Source organism: Penicillium concentricum (assembly GCF_028827145.1).
Source record: "Penicillium concentricum strain IBT 3081 chromosome Unknown utg000002l_segment0_segment0, whole genome shotgun sequence".
Taxonomy (NCBI): Eukaryota; Fungi; Ascomycota; class Eurotiomycetes; order Eurotiales; family Aspergillaceae; genus Penicillium; species Penicillium concentricum.
The window spans coordinates 10,790,006-10,810,612 of record NW_026622755.1 but is presented as its reverse complement, the minus strand read 5'-3'; the positions used below and the strand labels follow the sequence as shown (position 1 = coordinate 10,810,612).

General features: G+C 47.7%; 8 protein-coding genes across 8 annotated transcripts; 4 read left to right on the top strand and 4 right to left on the bottom strand.

Moving 5' to 3' along the window:
• Positions 1-328: 328 nt before the first annotated feature.
• Positions 329-4,673, bottom strand: N7517_007829 (uncharacterized protein; the record flags this gene model as incomplete). Its single annotated transcript, XM_056725559.1, has 3 exons — positions 329-3,118; positions 3,175-3,227; positions 3,572-4,673. The coding sequence occupies 3 exons, from the start codon at positions 4,671-4,673 to the stop codon at positions 329-331; spliced, it is 3,945 nt and encodes a 1,314-aa protein (XP_056581809.1).
• A 2,636-nt stretch (positions 4,674-7,309) lies between these two features.
• On the top strand, positions 7,310-9,403 carry N7517_007828 (flavin monoamine oxidase family protein; the record flags this gene model as incomplete). The annotated part of the gene is made up of 1 exon (XM_056725558.1): positions 7,310-9,403. The coding sequence occupies one exon, from the start codon at positions 7,310-7,312 to the stop codon at positions 9,401-9,403; it is 2,094 nt and encodes a 697-aa protein (XP_056581808.1).
• A 1,019-nt stretch (positions 9,404-10,422) lies between these two features.
• Positions 10,423-11,049, bottom strand: N7517_007827 (uncharacterized protein; the record flags this gene model as incomplete). Its single annotated transcript, XM_056725557.1, has 1 exon — positions 10,423-11,049. The coding sequence occupies one exon, from the start codon at positions 11,047-11,049 to the stop codon at positions 10,423-10,425; it is 627 nt and encodes a 208-aa protein (XP_056581807.1).
• Positions 11,050-11,338: 289 nt separating this feature from the next.
• On the top strand, positions 11,339-13,426 carry N7517_007826 (uncharacterized protein; the record flags this gene model as incomplete). Its single annotated transcript, XM_056725556.1, has 2 exons — positions 11,339-11,341; positions 12,302-13,426. 2 exons carry the CDS (start codon positions 11,339-11,341, stop codon positions 13,424-13,426), a joined length of 1,128 nt encoding a protein of 375 aa, XP_056581806.1.
• Positions 13,427-13,728: 302 nt separating this feature from the next.
• On the bottom strand, positions 13,729-15,068 carry N7517_007825 (uncharacterized protein; the record flags this gene model as incomplete). Its single annotated transcript, XM_056725555.1, has 2 exons — positions 13,729-13,782; positions 14,760-15,068. The coding sequence occupies 2 exons, from the start codon at positions 15,066-15,068 to the stop codon at positions 13,729-13,731; spliced, it is 363 nt and encodes a 120-aa protein (XP_056581805.1).
• A 998-nt stretch (positions 15,069-16,066) lies between these two features.
• Positions 16,067-17,009, top strand: N7517_007824 (uncharacterized protein; the record flags this gene model as incomplete). Its single annotated transcript, XM_056725554.1, has 4 exons — positions 16,067-16,226; positions 16,287-16,357; positions 16,437-16,776; positions 16,828-17,009. 4 exons carry the CDS (start codon positions 16,067-16,069, stop codon positions 17,007-17,009), a joined length of 753 nt encoding a protein of 250 aa, XP_056581804.1.
• Positions 17,010-17,557: 548 nt separating this feature from the next.
• On the top strand, positions 17,558-18,731 carry N7517_007823 (uncharacterized protein; the record flags this gene model as incomplete). The annotated part of the gene is made up of 4 exons (XM_056725553.1): positions 17,558-17,628; positions 17,702-17,849; positions 17,914-18,370; positions 18,424-18,731. The coding sequence occupies 4 exons, from the start codon at positions 17,558-17,560 to the stop codon at positions 18,729-18,731; spliced, it is 984 nt and encodes a 327-aa protein (XP_056581803.1).
• Positions 18,732-19,359: 628 nt separating this feature from the next.
• On the bottom strand, positions 19,360-20,130 carry N7517_007822 (SDR family oxidoreductase; the record flags this gene model as incomplete). Its single annotated transcript, XM_056725552.1, has 1 exon — positions 19,360-20,130. The coding sequence occupies one exon, from the start codon at positions 20,128-20,130 to the stop codon at positions 19,360-19,362; it is 771 nt and encodes a 256-aa protein (XP_056581802.1).
• Positions 20,131-20,607: the final 477 nt, after the last annotated feature.

Genomic DNA, 20,607 nt, shown 5'->3' with positions numbered 1-20,607 from the left:
GTTGCCTGGAATCTTATTAAACGCCTCTGCATCAGTACCTGCAGACTCATAATCGGCTCACATGACAAGGGAGACTGGTGCAACTTCCAAAATGGGGTATATATTATATTCATTCTCTTCCATCTACAAATAAACAATGGTCGACTGCCAAAGGCCTGGAAGTTGACTGCCAAAATCGGGTATATCCAACACGAAACAAAAATAACAAAAGGAAATGGGAAGCTGCTGCATCGAGCTTCAACAAAAGGGCCAGAAATCGAAAGAAAAGATTCAAAACGACAGTTCAAAATGACACAGATAGTAGGATATGTTAGCAGTTCTACAAGGCTTACTCGGCAGTTTTGTAAACCTCCTTGTCCAGCGTTTCAGGGCGATGCGACATGGAGTCCCGACCAGTTGCGGAGAACACAGATAGAGTATCTGTAGAGCGACGGCCATTATCGCCAGCTATCATTGGGGAAATCACACCCCGCGCGCCCATCACAGCTCGGCTGCTAGCGTTATCAGATGCCATGTTCATGTAGGTGACGGAGTCCTTGTCGCCGCCAACGGTACTGCCAGTGTCCGACATCATCTCACTTCGGCCATTCTCGCCAGCCATCATTGGGGGAATAACACCTCGCGCGCCCATCACAGCGCGGCTGCTAGCATTATCGGAGGCCATGTTCATGAATGCGGAGTAGTCCTTGTCGCCGCCAATGGTACTGCCAGTGTCCGACATCATTTCGCTTCGGCCAGTGCCTGATCCTGCAGCGGATGTTGGCCGGTACCTGCTGTGAGCCAATGAGAGATCGGATTTCATCGGGAGAGTTCCTGCTGCGTGGAAGAGGCCCCTCGTGCTGGCGTTCTCATCGGTGAATTTGTTGTTGTTCACCCCGGGCAATATAAGGATTGGTCCAGCGCTTTTCTCCGAGAGAGGTCGAGAGCCAGTTTCGTGATCTGTGGACATGCGTCCATTAGAAGAGTCACCGTTATTGGGATGTTCCTTTTCATCCCAACTGACTTCTGTGTAGCCGTTGGACTGCGATTTGTTGTCGGTAAGGTCTTTGTCCAATGCTTTCTCAGTTTGGGGATTCGTCGCCGGAGTGCTAGACCATGCTCCAGCCTGCCCAGCATCAGTGCTGACACGGGTGGATCGTTTGCCCGATTCCTCGGCCCGCTTCTCTATTTCGATTCTGCGCTCGTCATGCCTGCTCCCCCAACCGCTCCACATCATCATGCCGTAGTTCTTCTTGGCATGTCGTTTTGGTAGTACGCCAGGAGCAGCTCGCCGGGCAGCCAAAGAGCTTGGGGGAGGACATTCGCCATCAAAGTCTTGGAAGCCATGCGCCAGCTCTTTCAGGCGTCGAGTCTGTACCCGAAGCTTCTCCTTCGCAAATCTGATATCCCATTCCTTCTTTGCATCCAACCACATTCGGATGAGCACGGGGTTAACTGCCCCTATTTCGGCAGGGGGGATATCTAGCACTGGGTAGGAAGAGGGAGGATCTAGCTGGAAGACATGCCCTCGTTTATCAATTCTTTGACGTATCATGTGTTCATGGAAGGCTGGAAGAGGATCCCCGGCCTTGCCGACAGACGAAGGCCCAGGTCCGCCAGGCGGATTGTTCAGCGCGGTTTGAGGCCCCGGGATGTCTTCATCTTCTGAGCTGCTCGATGATACGGCCGAAAGAGCACTATCATCCTCGATTTCAACCTCGCCATTCTGTGCACGAGCCAGTGCCCAAGAGCCAAACTGAGCAATCGAACGGAACATGTACTTAGCGGGTCGCGTGAAGCTCAGAGTGGGAGCGACATGGCATAAGTCATCCCAGACCTGAAATTGCACATAAGTTGGTTCGTACTTGTTCAAGATCTCCCGAGTCGGATCGTTCTCATCCAGATATGCGTCACTGGGTGGGTATGCTGTCGGATTGGCTGCTTTGTGGGCCATGTAGAATTGCTCGTCACGAAGCGTCTCACCCCCGCCGCTCAATACGTGTAGAGGTGGCAGGCCACCCAGAGAGGGTTGGAGTACTGGCGAAACAAGAGGGTGCGACATGAGTTGGTTCGTCGTGTACAACTGGATCTGGTCCTTGAGTTCGACTGTCTTCCCGTCCAAAACAACGTGAATATTATCGGGTTCAGCATGCAAAGTAGCAGGACTCGGAGTTTGCTGCAGGCCAGGGTAGGCAGGTTCGACTGGGGTTGATGTGTTCTCGTGGACAGTATAACCACGGATGGCAGTCTCTTCAGCAGTGCTGTTCGGTTGGGGAATTACTTTTTCAACTTCCTCGGCAGTCACTCTTGGTTGACGCGATAATTTTTTGATTTCCAGAATATCATCGGCATTGGGAGGAGGCCAAGCGGCCGAAGGTTTATGCCGGAAGCCATAAGCAGGAATATAATCGCCTGGGTTGTCTTCAACAATACTCGGGAACGAGTGTGTCAAATCAACCCAGGGTGAAATCAAGATGGCGCCCGCGGGTAAGGGAATACCTTGGTCTCTCATGATGACCAGCATTGATAGAGCCATGCCCCCACCCGCAGAATCACCAGCAAGAATGATTTCTTTTGGTTCGTGGGACTTGAGCAGCCAGAGGTAAGCCGCCATGCAATCATGCAAGCCACATGGAAAAGGGAACTGCGGTGACAGTCGATACTCGGGTGCAAATACACGACCCTTCAGCTTGCGCGCATGTCGCTGCATCATATACCGATGGGTGTCCACACTTCCGAAGAAATAGGCCCCACCATGGATATAGAGCATCACACGATTACAATGCCTGCCGGCCCCCTCCGTTTGATTGTAGTGGTTCCGCATCTCAATCCACTCTCCCCTCAACTCTTCGGACGGCCCGCGCCATTGCCACCATTTCTTTCCTCCCACTCGTATGACACCCTTGGGGCCCAGCTGCTTTGTGACAGCATGCGCAGCAGAGGACAGGAACTCGTCGGGGATTGTGATGATCTCGGTTCTCACCCAATGTGGGCTTGGTACCCATTGACGAGTGAATGCCTGGAGGTCTTCGACGGGATGTTTGGATGCATAGAATAAGAATTGACGAACAATCTGAATACCCTCATCGTAGGTAACATGAACGGTGGGTTTGTTATGTAGCGATTTGCGATTCAAGTACTATAGATGCGGCATCAGCTAAACAACCCTAACTATATCTTGCCACAAGGACTTACATGACTGATGAGGGTATGAAGGACAGTGGGAGTTAATGCCACACCTAGTGCGACTGTATGTAATGGCATGATGGTTCTGTTTAGGGGTAGTATAGCAGCTGTCGCAAAACCAGAAGAAACCAAGGAAAGTCCAAAAAAACCAAAGCCAACGAGATTTAAATGAAAGACAAGAAGGATCCAATCACATGAAATATCCGGACGTCATTTAAGGAGAGGGAAAGGCTTAGGAGAAGAAGAAGATCCAGTTGATTTGAGGAAAAGAAAGACCAGGGGCTATGATGTCATCGGGGAAATCAACCTCGGATCTGCGGTGGATAATTTTCGATCGGAACTCCCGATCTCTCTCTCTTAACTTCTCCATAAATTTACTAATTGCCTCTCGGTCTTCCAATCCAACTGACTATCACAATATAAACTATCGCAATAATACCAGCAACAACACAAGTTACAATGACCGCCCCACGAGGTCCATGCGCAAGCTTGAATCCAAGCCCAACATTGATAATACCCAAGATTATCATGAACCGTCCAAACCAGCGGTGCATATAAGCAAAAGGTCCTTTTCTACCCGTCTTCCGGAAGAATATGTGCTGCAACATGCCCATGGCAGGTTGAAACAGAGCAAGAGATGCGACAATGATCATTCCGAGGATGGTATGGTAAGAATCGATCAGTTCAATCTGCCGTGCCATGGAAACACCAACTCCAAGGCCTGCAATTGCCACGCCCAAAGTGAGGAGTTGAAACGTTCCATGAATGTTCACCGTCCATTTCGATGGGAAAACATGCAGTCCGAGTGCGAAGAAAGGGAACATGACCACAAAAGCTAAAACCATGAGCACAGCATGAGCTGTCTTTTTCCTTCTGACTGTGTTTCGGAAAGCCGCATATTCCGGATCTTCTTCACTGGGGGAGATGGAGACTCGGTCCATTTGGGCGAAAGGGTTCACTGAGCTGCCGCCCGTCGCTCCTTGCAGGTCGATGAGCATAACACCGTGGTCATCATGATGGGTGATATCCTCAGACACATTGACTGAATTTAGGGACTCTCCGTATTTAATAGCCCAAATCCACGGACTTGAGGAGCTGTTCACGTTCTCTGTTCCCCCATTCCATTTCAGGCAGGTATCGCATTGGACATTGGCAGTGATGACTCCGCGGTGCACACCGCTGCCATTGAGAATTGCAATCTGGGCGTCTTTGTTATACAACGGTTGAATTTCCCCAACTCCCGACCGCGGAGAAACGGTAACATTGTTGCCAGATGTGTACACCACAAACATATTAGCCCCTGCCATTTGTCTTCCCTGGCCCATGGCAAACCATTGCACTTGACGAGTCGAATTCATCTGGAAGTAAATGGGGCCCGAGCCCGATTTGGCAGTAGTATCGGGGACATTGAAGCTATAAGTGATCTCATCGTGGTCTTGAGGATGAAAGCTTTGAACTTGGGCTAGGGCAGGAATAGCCCAGAGCCAAGAAAAAATATGCCGAACCATTGCAAAAATCGAGATTGACTACCTGGTCTCAGAAAGGGAATCATCTCAATAAATATCTTCCAGCTCTTTGTTGCACGGTTGACATCCCAATTGGGCCACATCAGATCCAAGAGTCTTTGTGGCTTGTCAATTTTCCACAGACATTCGCAATACCTGTCAAGGAGTTGAAATGTTACCTTAGAAGATGCCTATTCGAGTAGCTTAAACTGACTATCTCGTTCTATGTCTCGAGCTATCTCAAGTCAGAGGGTAATACGAGGCTACTGCACCCCCAGGGCTCACCATGTCAGACCCATGTCAGCATCTGGAATTGCCGATCGCATCAAATATCAAGGTTATCGCAATCCAAATGAGTTCTTCTTTGGGGGAAATATAAGTGGTCAATCTACATTGGATGTCATTCCGAGGGCAAAGTCTATATAATTGCGGTGTGCTATGTGCTACCTAACCTTTTGTCGTAAACCGATGCAGATTATGGGGAAATAGGGTTATGCATAGTTTCAAGGTTATGTCTATGTCTATAGGTCAGGAATATCATATAGAAAAGAAGACAGTTCTATGACATTCCTGTGACTCAATATGTTAAATACAGACATCCTCCGCAATGAATAAGTTGTGTTGTTTTTGCTTTTGGGGCTTCCATTCATCAACGTCTGTATGGAAACACTGACGATGCCAGTATCACAACTAAACTACCGAAGACAGCTTCATCATTGTGTCCCCGCGGGAGAAAAGCTCGAGCTTCATTTCAACCTGCAGAGTCACTCAATGTCTCAAGCCTATCTTTGTAACCCCTACTATCCTATGATTGGCTCTTTTCTAGTGGGTTTGCCCTAATTATGGAGAGATCAGTAAGTATTACAACAAAGAGTTGTTTACTCTCAATGACACAAATCCAGTTTGGTACTACTATGGTCAGATTGATTGCGCCGCCATGGGCGGTATTATCAATCCGTCGTAAGCAGGGCAGGCTTAGCTTATTCATTTTTTGTCAGCTCCAGTTGCAGGGACCCCCTAGGCTTTTCCAAGTAGACTGCAGCAAACGGAAAAGGCAGCAATATATCTGCAACTGTTCAGCATCACTCGGAAGGTCTAAGGATGAGTTGCCGAGCAGCACAGCCAGCGAATCGGTGAGCTAAACAATGACATTTCCTCCATGTCTATGATGTAGGATTATCAGTGCTGGTGCTACAACACCTGACATCTATCCAGATCAGAATATCACAGCATGAGTTCCCAATTTCCACGTGTCTATGTATAATAGCTTAGGCCAATTGGTGTAAATAAGAGGTATTCTTACCTTGGAGAAATCTGTTTATGTTTCCATCTTAGTAGTCATAATGTAAATTTCCTGTCAATTCTAGGAAAGGAAAATCCACTCACAATATAAGATAGCTCATAGCATGATATATTCGAAAATGGTCATACTCATTTGCCGTGCATTCTGGTGCTGTAACCTATATAGATCTCCAGGGCTATAAATAGATCTAAAAGGGCAAAAAAGCAAAGTCTGCTCCTTCCTTTAGAGTGCTCTTGGGATGTCACCTTCTCTTGCCCTTCATTCCTCTCTTTCTTTTGTTTGTCACAACTACACAACTCACCAGCACACTCTAGCACATCAACACCTCTCAGCTATGATGATAGCCGCCCGAGTATGCTGACACATGTTCTACCTACAACAAGGTGAGACTGAGCACACAGAAGTTTATGCAAACTTACCAAGACTAACTTCGATTGTCAGAGATGAACTTTCTCTTCACTTTGATTCTGTCGGACGATTCAGACTCCCCACACGTCGGGTGTTGCGCTACACGGTCAGTGATAATAAAGCTGGTGGGCGACACCCATTGAGCAGCCCTAGATACACTACAGATGTTCATAACCGTTGATCTGGCAAATACGGGGGGTTTTCATACATTGATTATCATCAAAGAGATTTCACGTTCCTTAAAAGGCATGACATGCCGCATCCTTGCAGACCTGCTTGGTCTGGCCAGCGATGCCCAGCCAATCCAGTACATGATCACGTCCTTCGAGAGGGTCCTCCGTACCAAGATTGTCCACTCTTCGGAGATACAGGCAAAACAACCTGGCAGGGTTCAGAGTGGGCGATACCTGTCATAACCTTTTGGTGGACAGGCGACTGGGGATTCACCGTCGTAATTAGCATAGACCACAACCCCGAGTTCAATCAAGGGCTATGGGAAGGCATACTTATGCTGTGGCAGTCAATCACTATATCCCGACCGAATCAACCTAGCGACCGGATTACGACTAGCCCTGCAGAAGCTATGATCATCAAGTTTGAGAACTTATTCAGATCATCGGGCAAGACCTTATGACTACTGATCACGATCTTCTTTGCAGAAGTCGAGGTCTGAAATTGCTGATCAGCCACAAGGTCCGCACAGGCTTCCATGCGGTACTCTCCAGAAATGAGATATGGAGAATATGCCCACTTTTTCGGGCGAGCTAGGCCAAATGAGCTCAAATAATTGCAGCGGATATGGTCGATCGCATTCTCGTGCCTTTCTTGGCGCCGCAGAAGGTCCTCAGCCTCGAAACGGATGCCCTAACGAGTGTGTGAACATAAAAGCTGCAAGCCATGCCAGATGCTGAGCTCAGTCACACTCCCAATGCTCAGCAAATCATCTCTCGCAGTGGTGACACTGGTCGCCCAGGCTTTGCCCGGACTTGGAGTCATCCAGCCAGAAACGGTCAAAGTGACAACCTCCAAAACAGTCCGAGGTGGTGAACTGGCCAATATTTATCTCGACTGGTTTAGTCAACCGCCAAATTTGATCAAATCAGTCTACGCGCCCTGTGATAGCGAGGATTTGTCGACGAAGGGGCAGATTATCGGACAATTTTCAATCCACGGTCATCCTCCCCAGAGACTGGCTTGGGCGGTTCCAGAGAATGCTCTAGCGCACCACTGTGTTTACGTATATGGGGTCAACAACCCAAATGAGACGCAAAAGGTCTTGGGCAAAAGCAACCCTATCTCCTTGCAAAAGAAGCCCAAGAAACGATCTGCAGCAGACACCAACATCCCATTGCTGAAGGACTTTGATGCGCAGGGAGCATGGTTCGACGGAGTGGCCAAAATCAAAGACAAAGTGGAAATTAACGGAGGGGTCGCTTCAAAAAACTCGCCAAAGAATACCTCGATCGCAATTGTTGGAGGCGGGATCTCCGGGCTTGCAACGGGGTTGATGCTAGACAGCGTCGGTGTACATAATTGGGAGATCATCGAAGCCAGCGACCGCGTTGGTGGCAGATTTCGCACAAAATATGTCGCCGATACTCAAGAATGGGCTGAGATGGGACCGATGCGACTTCCATACTCTGTCACTTACAAAGACGACAATGAGACACTCTTGTATTCTGATCATCAGTTGACTTTCCAAATGGCCAAGATCTTGAACAACATGAACAGGAATGACTCGCAATGGAAGATTAATTTTATCCCCTGGATCCAACACAGTCCCAATGAGTTGTATGCTCGGGACACTCGCCGGCATCCAGATGGAAGCATCCCAACGCGCGCTGAAATCGAGGAGGATCCAAGCCTGAAGGAGCCCTCATCAATGACAAGTGCCGAATACACCAACACTGAGAACCACATGGACAAAATCCTAAAAGACGAAAAGACTCTCAAATCTCTTCAGAAGGATATCTGGAGAGCCCACAAGACCGCCATGGACCAGGGGCTCGATGACTGGAGTGAACAGGCAATGATGCGACATGTCTTCAAAGCCAGTCAGAACATCACCGACGAGTTCTGGACATCATCCGACTACGATGTGTTCTGGGATGAGCTGCATCATAACTCCAACCTCGGCCTAGATGGAAGCAAGGACAGTATGGGCGAAACAGAATGGCTCTGCATCGATGGAGGATTTAACCGCATGTCCGATGCTTTTCTTCCTCACGTTCGCGACAGACTTACTCTCAATCGCAAAATCCGGAAACTGGAGCCAGTCGAGGGAAGTGATGGTCACACCCGCACTCGACTGTCATGGTACCCCAATGTCTCGAATCGCACCTTCGAATCTAAAGAGTACGACTACACAATCATGGCAGCGCCATTCACCATGACCCGCTTCATGAATCTGCCCAAATTCTCCTCAGTCCTAGACCGCGCGATCAGCGAAGCCGGTCTACGATTCAAGTCCGCATGCAAAGTAGCCCTACTATTCTCCGAGCGATTCTGGGAAAAGGGCGACCGACCAATTTTCGGCGGTTACTCCAAGCCATCAAGTGAATCAGTCGGTGCACTCTACTACCCAGTCTACGGACTCAACGAGTCTCGCCCGGGTCTAATCATGCACTACCGAGGCGGCGATTGGAGCGACCGATTTGTGAGTTTCTCCGACGAAGAGCACGTCCAGACGGTACTGGATTCTATTGTCAGTCTGCATGGCGAACAAGCACGCGACCTCTACACGGGAGATTATGAACGTCTCTGCTGGCTCCAGGATGAACATACTGCGACTTCTTGGTGTCGGCCAGATGTTGCACAGCATGAACTATACATTCCGGCTTATCATCAGACGGAGCATAACACCATCTTTATTGGAGAACACACTGCACCAACGCAGGCTTGGGTTAGCTCTTCGTTGCATTCTTCTATTCGTGGGTCAGTTCAGCTGTTGTTGGAGTTGGGTTTGGTGGATGAGGCGAAAGAACTTAACCAGCGGTGGATGGGAAGATGGATCAAGCTATAATGTCTCGGTGTTGGTCTGGGGTATATTATCTTGAAAGAATGAAAACACTCATATATAATGTCTATATGTGTATATACCGAATTTTAGGTCGCGATTTTCCGTGCCGCTTTATTAGGGTCTTGCGGACTGATTATAAGGTTAGGGGTAAGGCCCCGGGGGGGGGGGCCACTTACTTTGCTTAATAAGCCGGTTGTATGCCCGCGGGCTTAGTAATGTTCAAATAATGCCCACCTGGGCACCTGGGCACTTAGGGTACGGCAGGTTTTAGGGCCCATTGCGCTAACCCCTTATAAGCATGAGGTTATTTCTCAGCTTTCAAATAGTTTCATGTACCCGATATATGCCCTACTCCAAAATACTATATCTGAATCGGTCGTACATCCCGTAGAGAAAGTTAAGCGCTACTATTTGTTATCATCATTCTGTCGGTCTGTTCTAGGGTCTTTGAGAGTATAACCGCTAACTATCCCCTAATATTTTTAGTGGGTGCACCTTGAATACGAGTTTTCACTGTACTTAAGAGACAATATATATGAATAAACGTAATGGCAGCTGGTTGACTTTCTGCCAGCGAAAAACCCGGTTGGCGCGATTGACATAAAAAACTTGCTGTACCCGGGGATGGTTAGGTACAGCACTTGGGTAGTGCTCAGTAGACCCATAGGTTTAATAAACCAGATATGCTTACCTTACAACCTAAATATAGAGGCTACCTAAGATAAACCTAATCCCGTAAGTGGATGATCTATTAGCTATTTATTCCGTGATACTACGAGGATAATATAGGTATAGTCTGCAAATCGCTTAATTGAGAAGGGTCATGGTAAACATAATCGACTTAATTCATTTATTCATATTATATACTAAAGGTTTAACACAGAAGAGAAGCTCCTTTTTTGAAATCACTACTAATCAGACGGCCTTTAACCAGAAAAAGTCATATAATCACCAAGGTGAACGAGGTTCACCTGAACCTATCTCCTTCAAAAGCCATTCCCACACATAGGACCTAAATTCCTTCACAGTTCCTCGTCCTCCATATAATCATCATCCGGACAATCCACCTCTTTAAACACCCAATAAACACAATCGGCCGGGTTCGAGGTCTGGTAAACATACCCGGTTGGGTATGTCGCCAGCCCATTGTAGTTATTGTAGCTGTTCTTCAAATTGACACAAAGCGAACACTTCTTCTTCTGCTCATCCAAATCATCCCCCTCAATAGAATCATCGCGATCACAACTCTGATGCGCCTTGAACGGCGCAATAAACTTCTCGATGTCGCGGTGAATGTTTGGATACAAAAACACTCCAGTGAAACCGATCCAGGTGGGACCCTTGGACCAAGCCGAACCATGCCCATCCCAGAGGAAAAAGCGGTCGTTCTTGGATACGTTTTGGTCGTCTTGCTCACGCTTGCAAGATCCCCGGGGGGAGCGGCAGACGCGGAATGGGCGCCGGTTATCATTTGCGTCATACTTGTAGTATGCGCCTTGTTGATAGCCTAGCTTCTGCTTCATGTTGTTTTCGATTCGGTAGCATTTTCCATAGAAGAGGCCTAGCTCGTCCTTTTGTGGTTGGATTGGTGGCATGGGAGAATCATGGCATGGGCTGAAGAGGCTTTGGAGGCCCGAAAGGGGTGGCATCGGGTTTGGGGGAGCACTATGGACAGGATGAACGAGGAAAAAGGCTAGGAGGAAGTTGAGATATAGAGATAGTTGAGGCATATTGACGTAATGACCACTTTAGGGGAGGATTTGTTGGACGAAGGAGTTGGTAACCTGATCAGCTGCTAGAGTGATCTACCCGTCTATCCTAGAAAGACGAAGGGTTTAAATATTCTGTCGTAGTCCTAGTGGAAATATCAAACAGATTAGATTCAGGGTATAGTGGCAACATGCCTAAGCTCTAGAACCTCTATTTGGATATTCACCCATGGTATGAATGCAGAAGCAAAGTAGGTATAGCGAGTGTGAAGCGCCAATGTCATAAGGAAATGTTCAGCCTTTTCTGGGACAAAGTTAAGAGCTTCTTCAAACCTGTATGGTTTCATTGAGTGGGATGAAAGGATCCAATCAGACACAATCAGCTTTTGGCAGAACTTCAAGATATAAAGATATTGTTTGCAGCTTCTAACAAGACTCGATGAATCATGACCAACCTTCCTAGTGACACATTCTGCGCCTACCGTGAGAATCAGTCCTTTAGACCTTGACTAATTACGAGTGGCTGTTTTAGGGTCCTGTTGTTATTTCTCTTAACCATAGTGCTTCCCCAATTGTTGATCTTTGATTTGATTTGTCTTTTTTCTTTCTCCCCCAAACCACATCTATCGAGCCATGAAATCCCTGTTGATCTTAATATCATTCATTTCCATCCATACTCAGATATGTGCAGGTAACGCCTGTCATCCAAGCAACGGTGGTGCTGCATACTGTCCACACTATCCATATGGTGGTGGCACTGAATTTCAGCCATGCGGGAATCAAATATATCCACCGTACTATCCTGGGCCAGAGAAACCTTCTTACCATTATCCACCCGGCTATCGGAACCCTCCTCAATCTGGCTACCATCCCTATCCACCATCAGGGCCTGGGAATGGATTTGGCCCTCCTGGTCTAAGGCCTCCATTTTATCCTCCCGGGTTTGAACCTCCATATGGTACTAAGAGTCCTTCTCCATCCACCACCAGGTGCAGGGTACTAACTCAATCATCTAGGATCGGGATACCCCGATGGGAGCCACTACGATTCATGGCTTCATTTCCTTGCACAGCAAGGACAAGGGTATCCCCAGCCAAATCCCAATTGGCCTCGACCACCAAATGACAATTGCAAGAAATGTCCTCCTGGGCCTAAGGGGGACAGAGGTGATTTGGGGCCGAGAGGTGAACAGGGTCCAGAAGGGAAACAAGGTGAATCAGGACCAAAGGGAGATAATGGCGCCAAAGGCGACAGTGGTGACAAGGGCGACCAAGGTGACAAGGGTGACCAAGGTGACAAGGGTGACAAGGGTGACAAGGGTGACAAGGGTGACAAGGGTGACAAGGGCGACAAGAGCGATAAGAGCGAAAAAGGTGGCAAGGGCGACAAAGGCGACAGAGGTGACAAGGGCGACCAAGGTGACAAGGGTGACCAGGGCGACAAGGGTGACCAGGGCGACAAGGGTGACCAAGGCGACAAGGGTGACCAGGGCGACAAGGGTGACCAGGGCGACAAAGGCAACAAGGGTGACCAGGGTGACAAGGGTGACCAGGGTGACAAGGGTGACCAGGGTGACAAGGGTGACAAGGGTGACCAGGGTGACAAGGGCAATAAGGGTGACAAAGATGACAAGGGCGGCAATAGTGACAACCAACGTCCTGCTAATAGCACAACTCAACAAGGCTCGTCACTCTCGGAGCTCGAAGCCCTTCGGCTTTGCCAGCCCAAGTCAAATACCGATGGCAAAGAAGTCAATGTTGGAGGCGTAACATACAAGATCACCTGTCGGCGAGTCATTGCCGGGGAAAAGTACAGCGTATTCAACACGCATCGTCTTGAAGAGGCTATGGTCATTTGCTCAACCCTGCCCGGCTGTGAAGCAGTTGGCGCTAGCGGCAGTTCCATCGTCACATGGAACCCCAAGCGTGATGTCGAAACAGCCCCATCACCTGACGGAATAGTTGCTGTCGCAATGCAGGCTCGACCGTCGAAAGACATTCCACCAAACATCAAGAAGGCCCGAGAGAGTGAATGTCCAGATATCCATGGATCAACATTGGATATGGGTGGCGTCAAATATGAGATCTTCTGCACAAGCAAGAGGAATACGCTCAAAGACCCCGTGAAAACAATGAGTGCGGAGAAAAATCTTTTTGAATGTCTTGCACTATGCTCCTCAGAGCCAAACTGCAGAGTTATTGCACCAACAGGGCCTACGCAGAAGTGTTCGGTTTCTGACAAACAGGAGTCAGGGTTTGAAAACGATAAAGGAGAGAGTAGGATTTATTGGGTTGCTCGTGCCATAAATAGGGGATAATTGGCTTTGAAAATACTTGGTATTGGTATAAGCCATGTCCTTCTGTCTCTAGAGAAGATTGAGAATACACTAGATCTAATTTTCCAATCTAAATAGGCATACAACTCGAACATGTCCAGAATACACTCTTTAGTTGGACAAATACTTTTAACATATGGTGTAGGAATTCTGATGCAGTCACTCCGCTAGAAATGTCTTGAAGAATTGTGCCACCTTTGCATTCCAGCCCTGTGTAAAAGCATGTACCGAATAATGCTATATTATGGCCGGAATTAAACGTTAATAGAACTTATACTCAGAGCCTAGTTCCGCATCCTCAGCGACTCAATGACGATTACTGTCAGTGATGCAGGTAGCTATGTCCACCCATAGAGACCCTCTCGTAAACAATGCTTTAAGCTTCAGCGTCTGAAATTCATTTTCAATGGCCCTTAGTTGATAGTCTGGGGTGATTTGCCAGAAATGTTCTAAGCATTGCCCAGGCCGGATGAACGCATACCGAAGAATGCTGTGACACCTACTGCCAGATTGGGAAATATTAATGTAACTCAATGTTGGCATATCTGCATTTGCATTTGCATTTGTAGGCACCCCATTCCAGTTGCCATTTTTATGCCACTACTCCGTACACAATACAGCATGGCATGCCATGCCTATCCAAACGTTTCATGACACTATAGAAGCACTAATCAAGACTTTCTGTTCTGTATGTAATGTCCCTATACCCAGCTTCTTCGGTGGAAGTTTGAAGTACTGTTAATATAGTGAGGGAATAAATTCACTTGTACTATGGCTAGGAAGCCTTGTATTTCCTAGGGAACATTATCCTATAATTGACCATACAAGTACGGTCGTATAAATGCTTAGCCTGACCCCACCGCTACCAAAAGTGCTTCTATGAAATTATCCACTCCTCATAGTGATATCAGCGTCATGGCAACTGAAAAGGCACTTTACGGGGTCAATCTGCAAACGGAGTGCATAGCCTCGCCCACAGGCCATAGTAAATTTGGCAGAGATTATGCATAGCGGACATCATACAGTTGTGACCATGCTAGTGTAAAGAGATGAAGACCGTTTTTGTTAAGATAATTACCCAATATCAAACTGGCATTCCTCAGTTCCCCAACATTCTATTGAGAGCACTTGGTGTTCTCTCACGTCTAAAGAGTGAATATGTGATCATCTGATGCAACATCATTGAGATTACATATGTAGCCCTAAGTGCTTTCCACAATCCCTCATTTGTCTATCTTACAGTCACATTCCCCTTTTTCACCTCTATCCCCCTTTTCTCCCTTTTCTCCTTTCTCGCCCTTGTCCCCTCTCTTACACTCGGGACTGACGGGGCATGGATCAGGTTTAGGAGCTGGCGGACGATCTGGCTCGCGGGGTGGTTGTGGGTAATGGGGATAAGGATGAGGCATAGGATAAGGATAAGGCATAGGATAAGGATGCTGGTATCCAGGCGGCGGCGGAGGTGGTGGTGGTGGTGGTGGTGGTGGTGGTGGTGGTGGATAATAGGGTTGTTGCACATGATAAGGAGGTTGATATCCAGGCGGCGGAGGAGGCGGTGGCCGTACTTGATGATGAGGATAAAGATGCTGATTATGATGTTCTTGGTGGCCCATTCCATTCCCATTCCATCCAGGAGGAGGAAGTGGGCCCCCCATATTCCCAGGACTAAGGCAGAACGGTGTATGGGGAACAACACTGCAGTAAGAGGCGTACCCTGGTGGGTAGCAAGGGGGAGCAAAGCATCCCGGGTAGAATTGCGCAGTGGCACTATGCAGATTAGAAATAAAAGCCCATAGTAGAAGGAAATTGGCCTGCATTTCTGCACGGGAAGTGATAGGCAGATGAAGTGATAGGGATACCCTTGTGGCTGAGGAAAGAAAAGTTGTCTATTGACATAAATGCGCTGATTTATACTTTACCTTTCTTGAACCCACGTAAGTATCCGACATATCCGTTTCCAAATTTTAACTAATCAGGCCTAGACGGGATATTACAAGCTGTCAGAAGCTGTCAGAAGGTGCCACACCCGCTTTCGCTCCCTACGTTCTAGGTTGTACCTTTGCATTCCATCCCTATCATCAAGGGCTGCGCACGGGCCCAGGATTAAGTATGACTTTCAGCTCGGTCCAAGACCCTATCTCGACATCGATTCACACAATTCTATGACTCTTCCATAAAACGGCCGGTCCTGTCAAAAGCAGACCCAGAATGACGGATGCAAGGTGGTGTGGAAGTGGGAAGGACGTTTTAGGACTCTCAGCTACGCCTCTTCACAACTTCTACCAGACCTATCGGCTAACTTACCTTCAGTAATATTCAATTAACATGGGAAGGCAATAGTACATCAAGCAAATTTGCCGTCTTGTCAAATTCCCAAGGTTCACATAGTTGCATGACGTGACCCATCTGGTTATCTTCTATGATTCATCCATGAAATCTACAGTGTGAGTCTGTGGGTAGGCAGTAAGTAGGCTTACGCGCATCAGCATTTACTTGCCGCTGTAATTTCTTCTTATCATAAGCCAATTGTTATCCTAAGGCTGCCGACACGCAGATATTTCGAGCTCCCCCCGGGATCTTGCCTTTTATAACACGAAAAAAAAGAGCCATTTATAGGGCAAAATGCCTGTTCTTTCCAGCCTAAAACTGGCGGCCCTTGGTCTTCTCATATCACATCTATCTGGAGTAGTGCTAGGCCTGGATATTCCGTCAACGGACGGCTTAGCAGGCGGCGCAGCTGGTGGAGGACTTGGTAATACTGTACCGGGAGTTGGTGGGAAAGGTGAGCTCTTCCATCCCTATACCGAGGGGTAGATAAAAGACGTATTAACCACTCCGGTAGGGGGTTTGGGAGAGACAGTTCAGGGTCTTGGTATTGATCAAATTCTCAATCTTGACCTAGACAATCAAAAGGTACGCTATACCGAGAGATGCATCACTATATGACTCAAAACTCTCGATAAAGGAAAGCTAATTAAATGACTGCAAACAGAAACTCGTTGGTGTAGGAGGCCAGCAGGGCGAAGCAAAGATCGACGTTCTGGCCGCAAGGCGTGCCAAAGAGAACAATAGTACAGTTGAGGATGAAAAGCAAAAAATCAAGGATAATCAAAAGAACGACAAGAATACAAAGCAAAAGGCGGAAGAAGACTTGATAGCAGGTCGACTCAATGTATTCTATGCATATGGCATGCAGAGTATCGGGCAGAAGGTTCGTCCCAAATGGGTTCTGGTCTTTGAGAATGCATTCACTGCCCATGCATATTTCGGCCAGGTGATGCAAGACTATCAGGAGTATTACAAAAAGAGCAGAGAGAACTCCAAAGATCCACGTATGCAAACCCTTTTCTTCATATTCAACTGCTCTATCTGACTTGAAACAGGTCCTCATGCACAGATCTTCATTTTTCCTCATGGTGTCGGGCCTGAGGAGTTGGAGCGAGTCAATAAATACAAGGACTATGCCAACAAGTTGTTCTTCAACCTAATTGACGAAAAGACTATGCAGCTGCCTGTCATTCCTGTACAGGACAAGTATGGTTATGTCTTACATAGCCCTAGTTAGGGTCGCGTTCTTAAGGCTCTTGCAACTGAGCAAGAATTGTACTATTGGACTTCTACGCAGTTTCTTACATTCACGAATGCCACTATGAATATTTTGCTTTAATTTTTTTTTTCACTAAATCCGTCTTTATCAGCCCCTAGCGTTGTAATACCTCCACGTTCCGATGCTCTATGCGACCTACATACAAGGTGGTATCTGGCCTTCCCGGACAAGGAAAAAACCCCCTCGTCGCGTTGACAACTGGTCCCATAACCTTCGTATGCCCGCTTCCGGCTTGTAACCATCCGCTAGAATTATAGGATTATTACTCGTTCAAATTATCTGCTACATACTCTAGATGGATAGATATTAACTGCGATTATTGAGCTCCTCATTCCTGTCACTACCAACTCACCAAGCCCTAATCCAGCATATTTGCCCCATTATCTAACTCGCCATATCAACGAGGAAATGAAGATCAGAGACACTTCAACGAATTCAATCGCTTTCCTCATATTCATTGATTTCTCCTTCGCCCAAGTTGCCTACATCTGCACCTCTAACACACTATGTACGCCCGTCTCGCTATCTCAACCACCCCAACAACCATGCCTCAACTCAATGCAGCAACAAATGGGTGGTATGCAAAATCACTTTCCTCAATTTGGATATGGTCAAGGTGGACCATGCATGTGTTCACACGGCGGCCCTAGCCTGCCAAACTTCCTCCCACCCCAGCAACCTCCATTCATGGGTATGCTGAATATGGGCGTCCAAGGCCAGCTATTTGGACATGGGCAGCAGCATATGCCGTACCAACCCCAGGTTATTCCCGGTGGACAATATATTCAGCCTCAGCCTGTACAGCCATTCATTCCTCCTCAGCCTGTACAGCCATTCATTCCGCCTCAGCCTGTACATCCAGTCATTCCACCTCAACCTGTACAGCCAGTCATTCCGCCTCAACCTGTACATCCAGTCATTCCACCTCAACCTGTACAGCCAGTCATTCCGCCTCGGCCTGTTCAGCCAGTCATTCCACCTCAACCTGTACAGCCAGTTCCCCCGCCTCAACCTGTACAGCCACAGGCTTGTACTGTTTGTCCTCCGGGACCTGCTGGTCCACAGGGGCCACAGGGGTCTCCAGGGCCCCAGGGACAGCAAGGGCCTCAAGGGCCTCAAGGATCTCCGGGGCCTCAAGGATCTCCGGGGCCTCAAGGGTCTACAGGGCCTCAAGGGTCTACAGGGCCTCAAGGGTCTACAGGGCCTCAAGGGTCTACAGGGCCTCAAGGATCTCCAGGGAAGCAAGGTGACCAGGGTGTTAGGGGTCCCGCTGGTGCCGATGGAAAACAGGGCCCTGCTGGGCCTTCTTGTACTTCCGGGTGTGCAGAATCAGATTCAGGAACAGGTGAAGATCAAGGCCTAAATTCTGGAGGAATCGCTAAAGGAAATGGTGCAAAGTTTCAAGAGACTGCACCTCCTGCGAGCGGAAACGGAATCGCCGATGGGAATGGCGCAAACTTCGATCAAAATCTTCCCATCCCCGCGGGCCAAAATGGAATTGCCAATGGTGATAATTCAACATTTGAGAATTCTATACCTCCAGTGGGAGAGAACGGAATCGCCAGTGGAAATGACGCAAAGTACGATGACAATGTGCCTAAACCTAGTGACCAGACAGGTATTGCCAAAGGGGAAGGTGCAAGCCTCGAGGATTCCGTGCCTACACCAGTGGTCAATTGATCTATCTGCAAACTATGGAGGTCAAGCAGCACAGTTGGGCAACCCGATATTGGCGCACTTGAAAGAAGTTGATGTACGATCTCTAACCGCCAGTACGTCATGTCAGATTTTGCCTGCAGTATATTTGTAATATAAGTAGATTATACATCTGGGTACACTAATGTCACACTAATTCTCTCTATTAGTTCAGAACTAAAAAATATCAGGGGATTCTTAGCAATTACATTCCAAAATACTCCGGAAAAGAGCTAAAAAAGAGACCGACAGAAAGATGATAACAAAGTGGTTTTTATAGCGCTAGACTTTCTCTACTGGATATACAAGCGATTTAGATCTTGTTGCTTTGGAGGGCATATTTCGAGTCCATAAAACTATCTAAAATGGTGAAATAATCTCATGCTTATAAGGGCTTGTATATGGGTTGGCGCGATGGACCCCAAAACCTACCGTAGTCCCACGGCGGGTTCTTTCCTCGCTTCCTTATGCCCCTATACGATTCTACGCAGTATAGATTCGTTCAATTAGGCCGGTTGTCGTGATGGTCCCTAAAAGCCCCGTAAGTGTAGTATAACGTTTTAATACTGTGATGCGATACTGTGTCATTTTCCCCATAGTAATTTAAATACCTCTACCACGACAAAATATCTCCAGTTAGCGATATGAACTTTCCCGACACATTTTCCCTTGTAGCACTATCAATAACATCAAGCATTCCCTTGACGCTATCCTCAACAGTCAACGGTGGACCACTAGGATATCCCCACTCTTTTGCAACAAAATCCCCCGCGCGTGTCTGCACCCAGCCAGGATGCATGGCAAACGCAACCAAGTCATCTTTCTCATTTTCAACATGAAGAGCCTTGGTAAGCCAGTTCAAGGCTGCTTTACTAGGACCATATGCCCCACCGGGAACAGGCTCTTGGGCAGCGATCGAACCGACAGAGGAGGAGATGACCATGAGCTTGGGCGCAGAATCCGATCTCTGCATAAGTGGCCAGAAGGCCTGGAACACGAGGAGCGGGGCGATGGTGTTGACTTCGAACGATTTACGGAGGTCTTCCGCCGATGTTAGAAGAGCTGGAGTCATGGACGTCGCGAATCCAGCATTGCAGATGAGCACATCGATATGCGTTACTGTACTAGCTGCTGTGGAGAACGCCTGTGCAATCTCTTCGGGGGATATCGCGGTTGAAAAGTCTAGTTCGATGATGTTGAGGGCACTATTTTTGCCAATAACAACACTTTCAACGTCTGACCTGAGGCTTGTGGCAGCGTCCTGGTTGCGCACTGAGGCCACGATGGTGGTGTCAGGGCGTTCTAGTAGCCGTTTGGTCAGTCCGAGACCGAGGCCTCTGTTTGCACCTGTCACAACGTATACTGTGTTTGCAGTGGAGGTCATTATCATGAGTGATTTTGATATAGGGCTCTTTTTATTTCAAGAAACAAAAGAGGAAAGAAAATAAAGTACTGCGCCCCCTCCTTTTATACTTAGGGTAGGCTTAGTGTGTGAAGCGGGCCAATCAGGGATGGACTCATCACGCCAACTGTCAGCATTGTATTTAATTCAAGGCCATACTTCTGTGATATATATTCAATTCTATCAAGCCCTAACATCTACTTCCAGTTAAGGCATTTAGACGTTCAGGCATTCAACCGCCAAGTCCCCCCCCCTGAGACCGAGAAATCCCGCAATCACCGAAATCATTGCCAAGAGATTGAAACACCGAGAAATAATTGCCAAGGAGTTGGAGAACAGATATCGTCATATCTTATCTATCATGAAACATGAACAGAAGGGCCAATGGCTGCAAGTTATGCCTGTTATCTCGCTATTTGAAGTTTACAGGACTAATGAGGCCTGTGATTCCAATGCTCT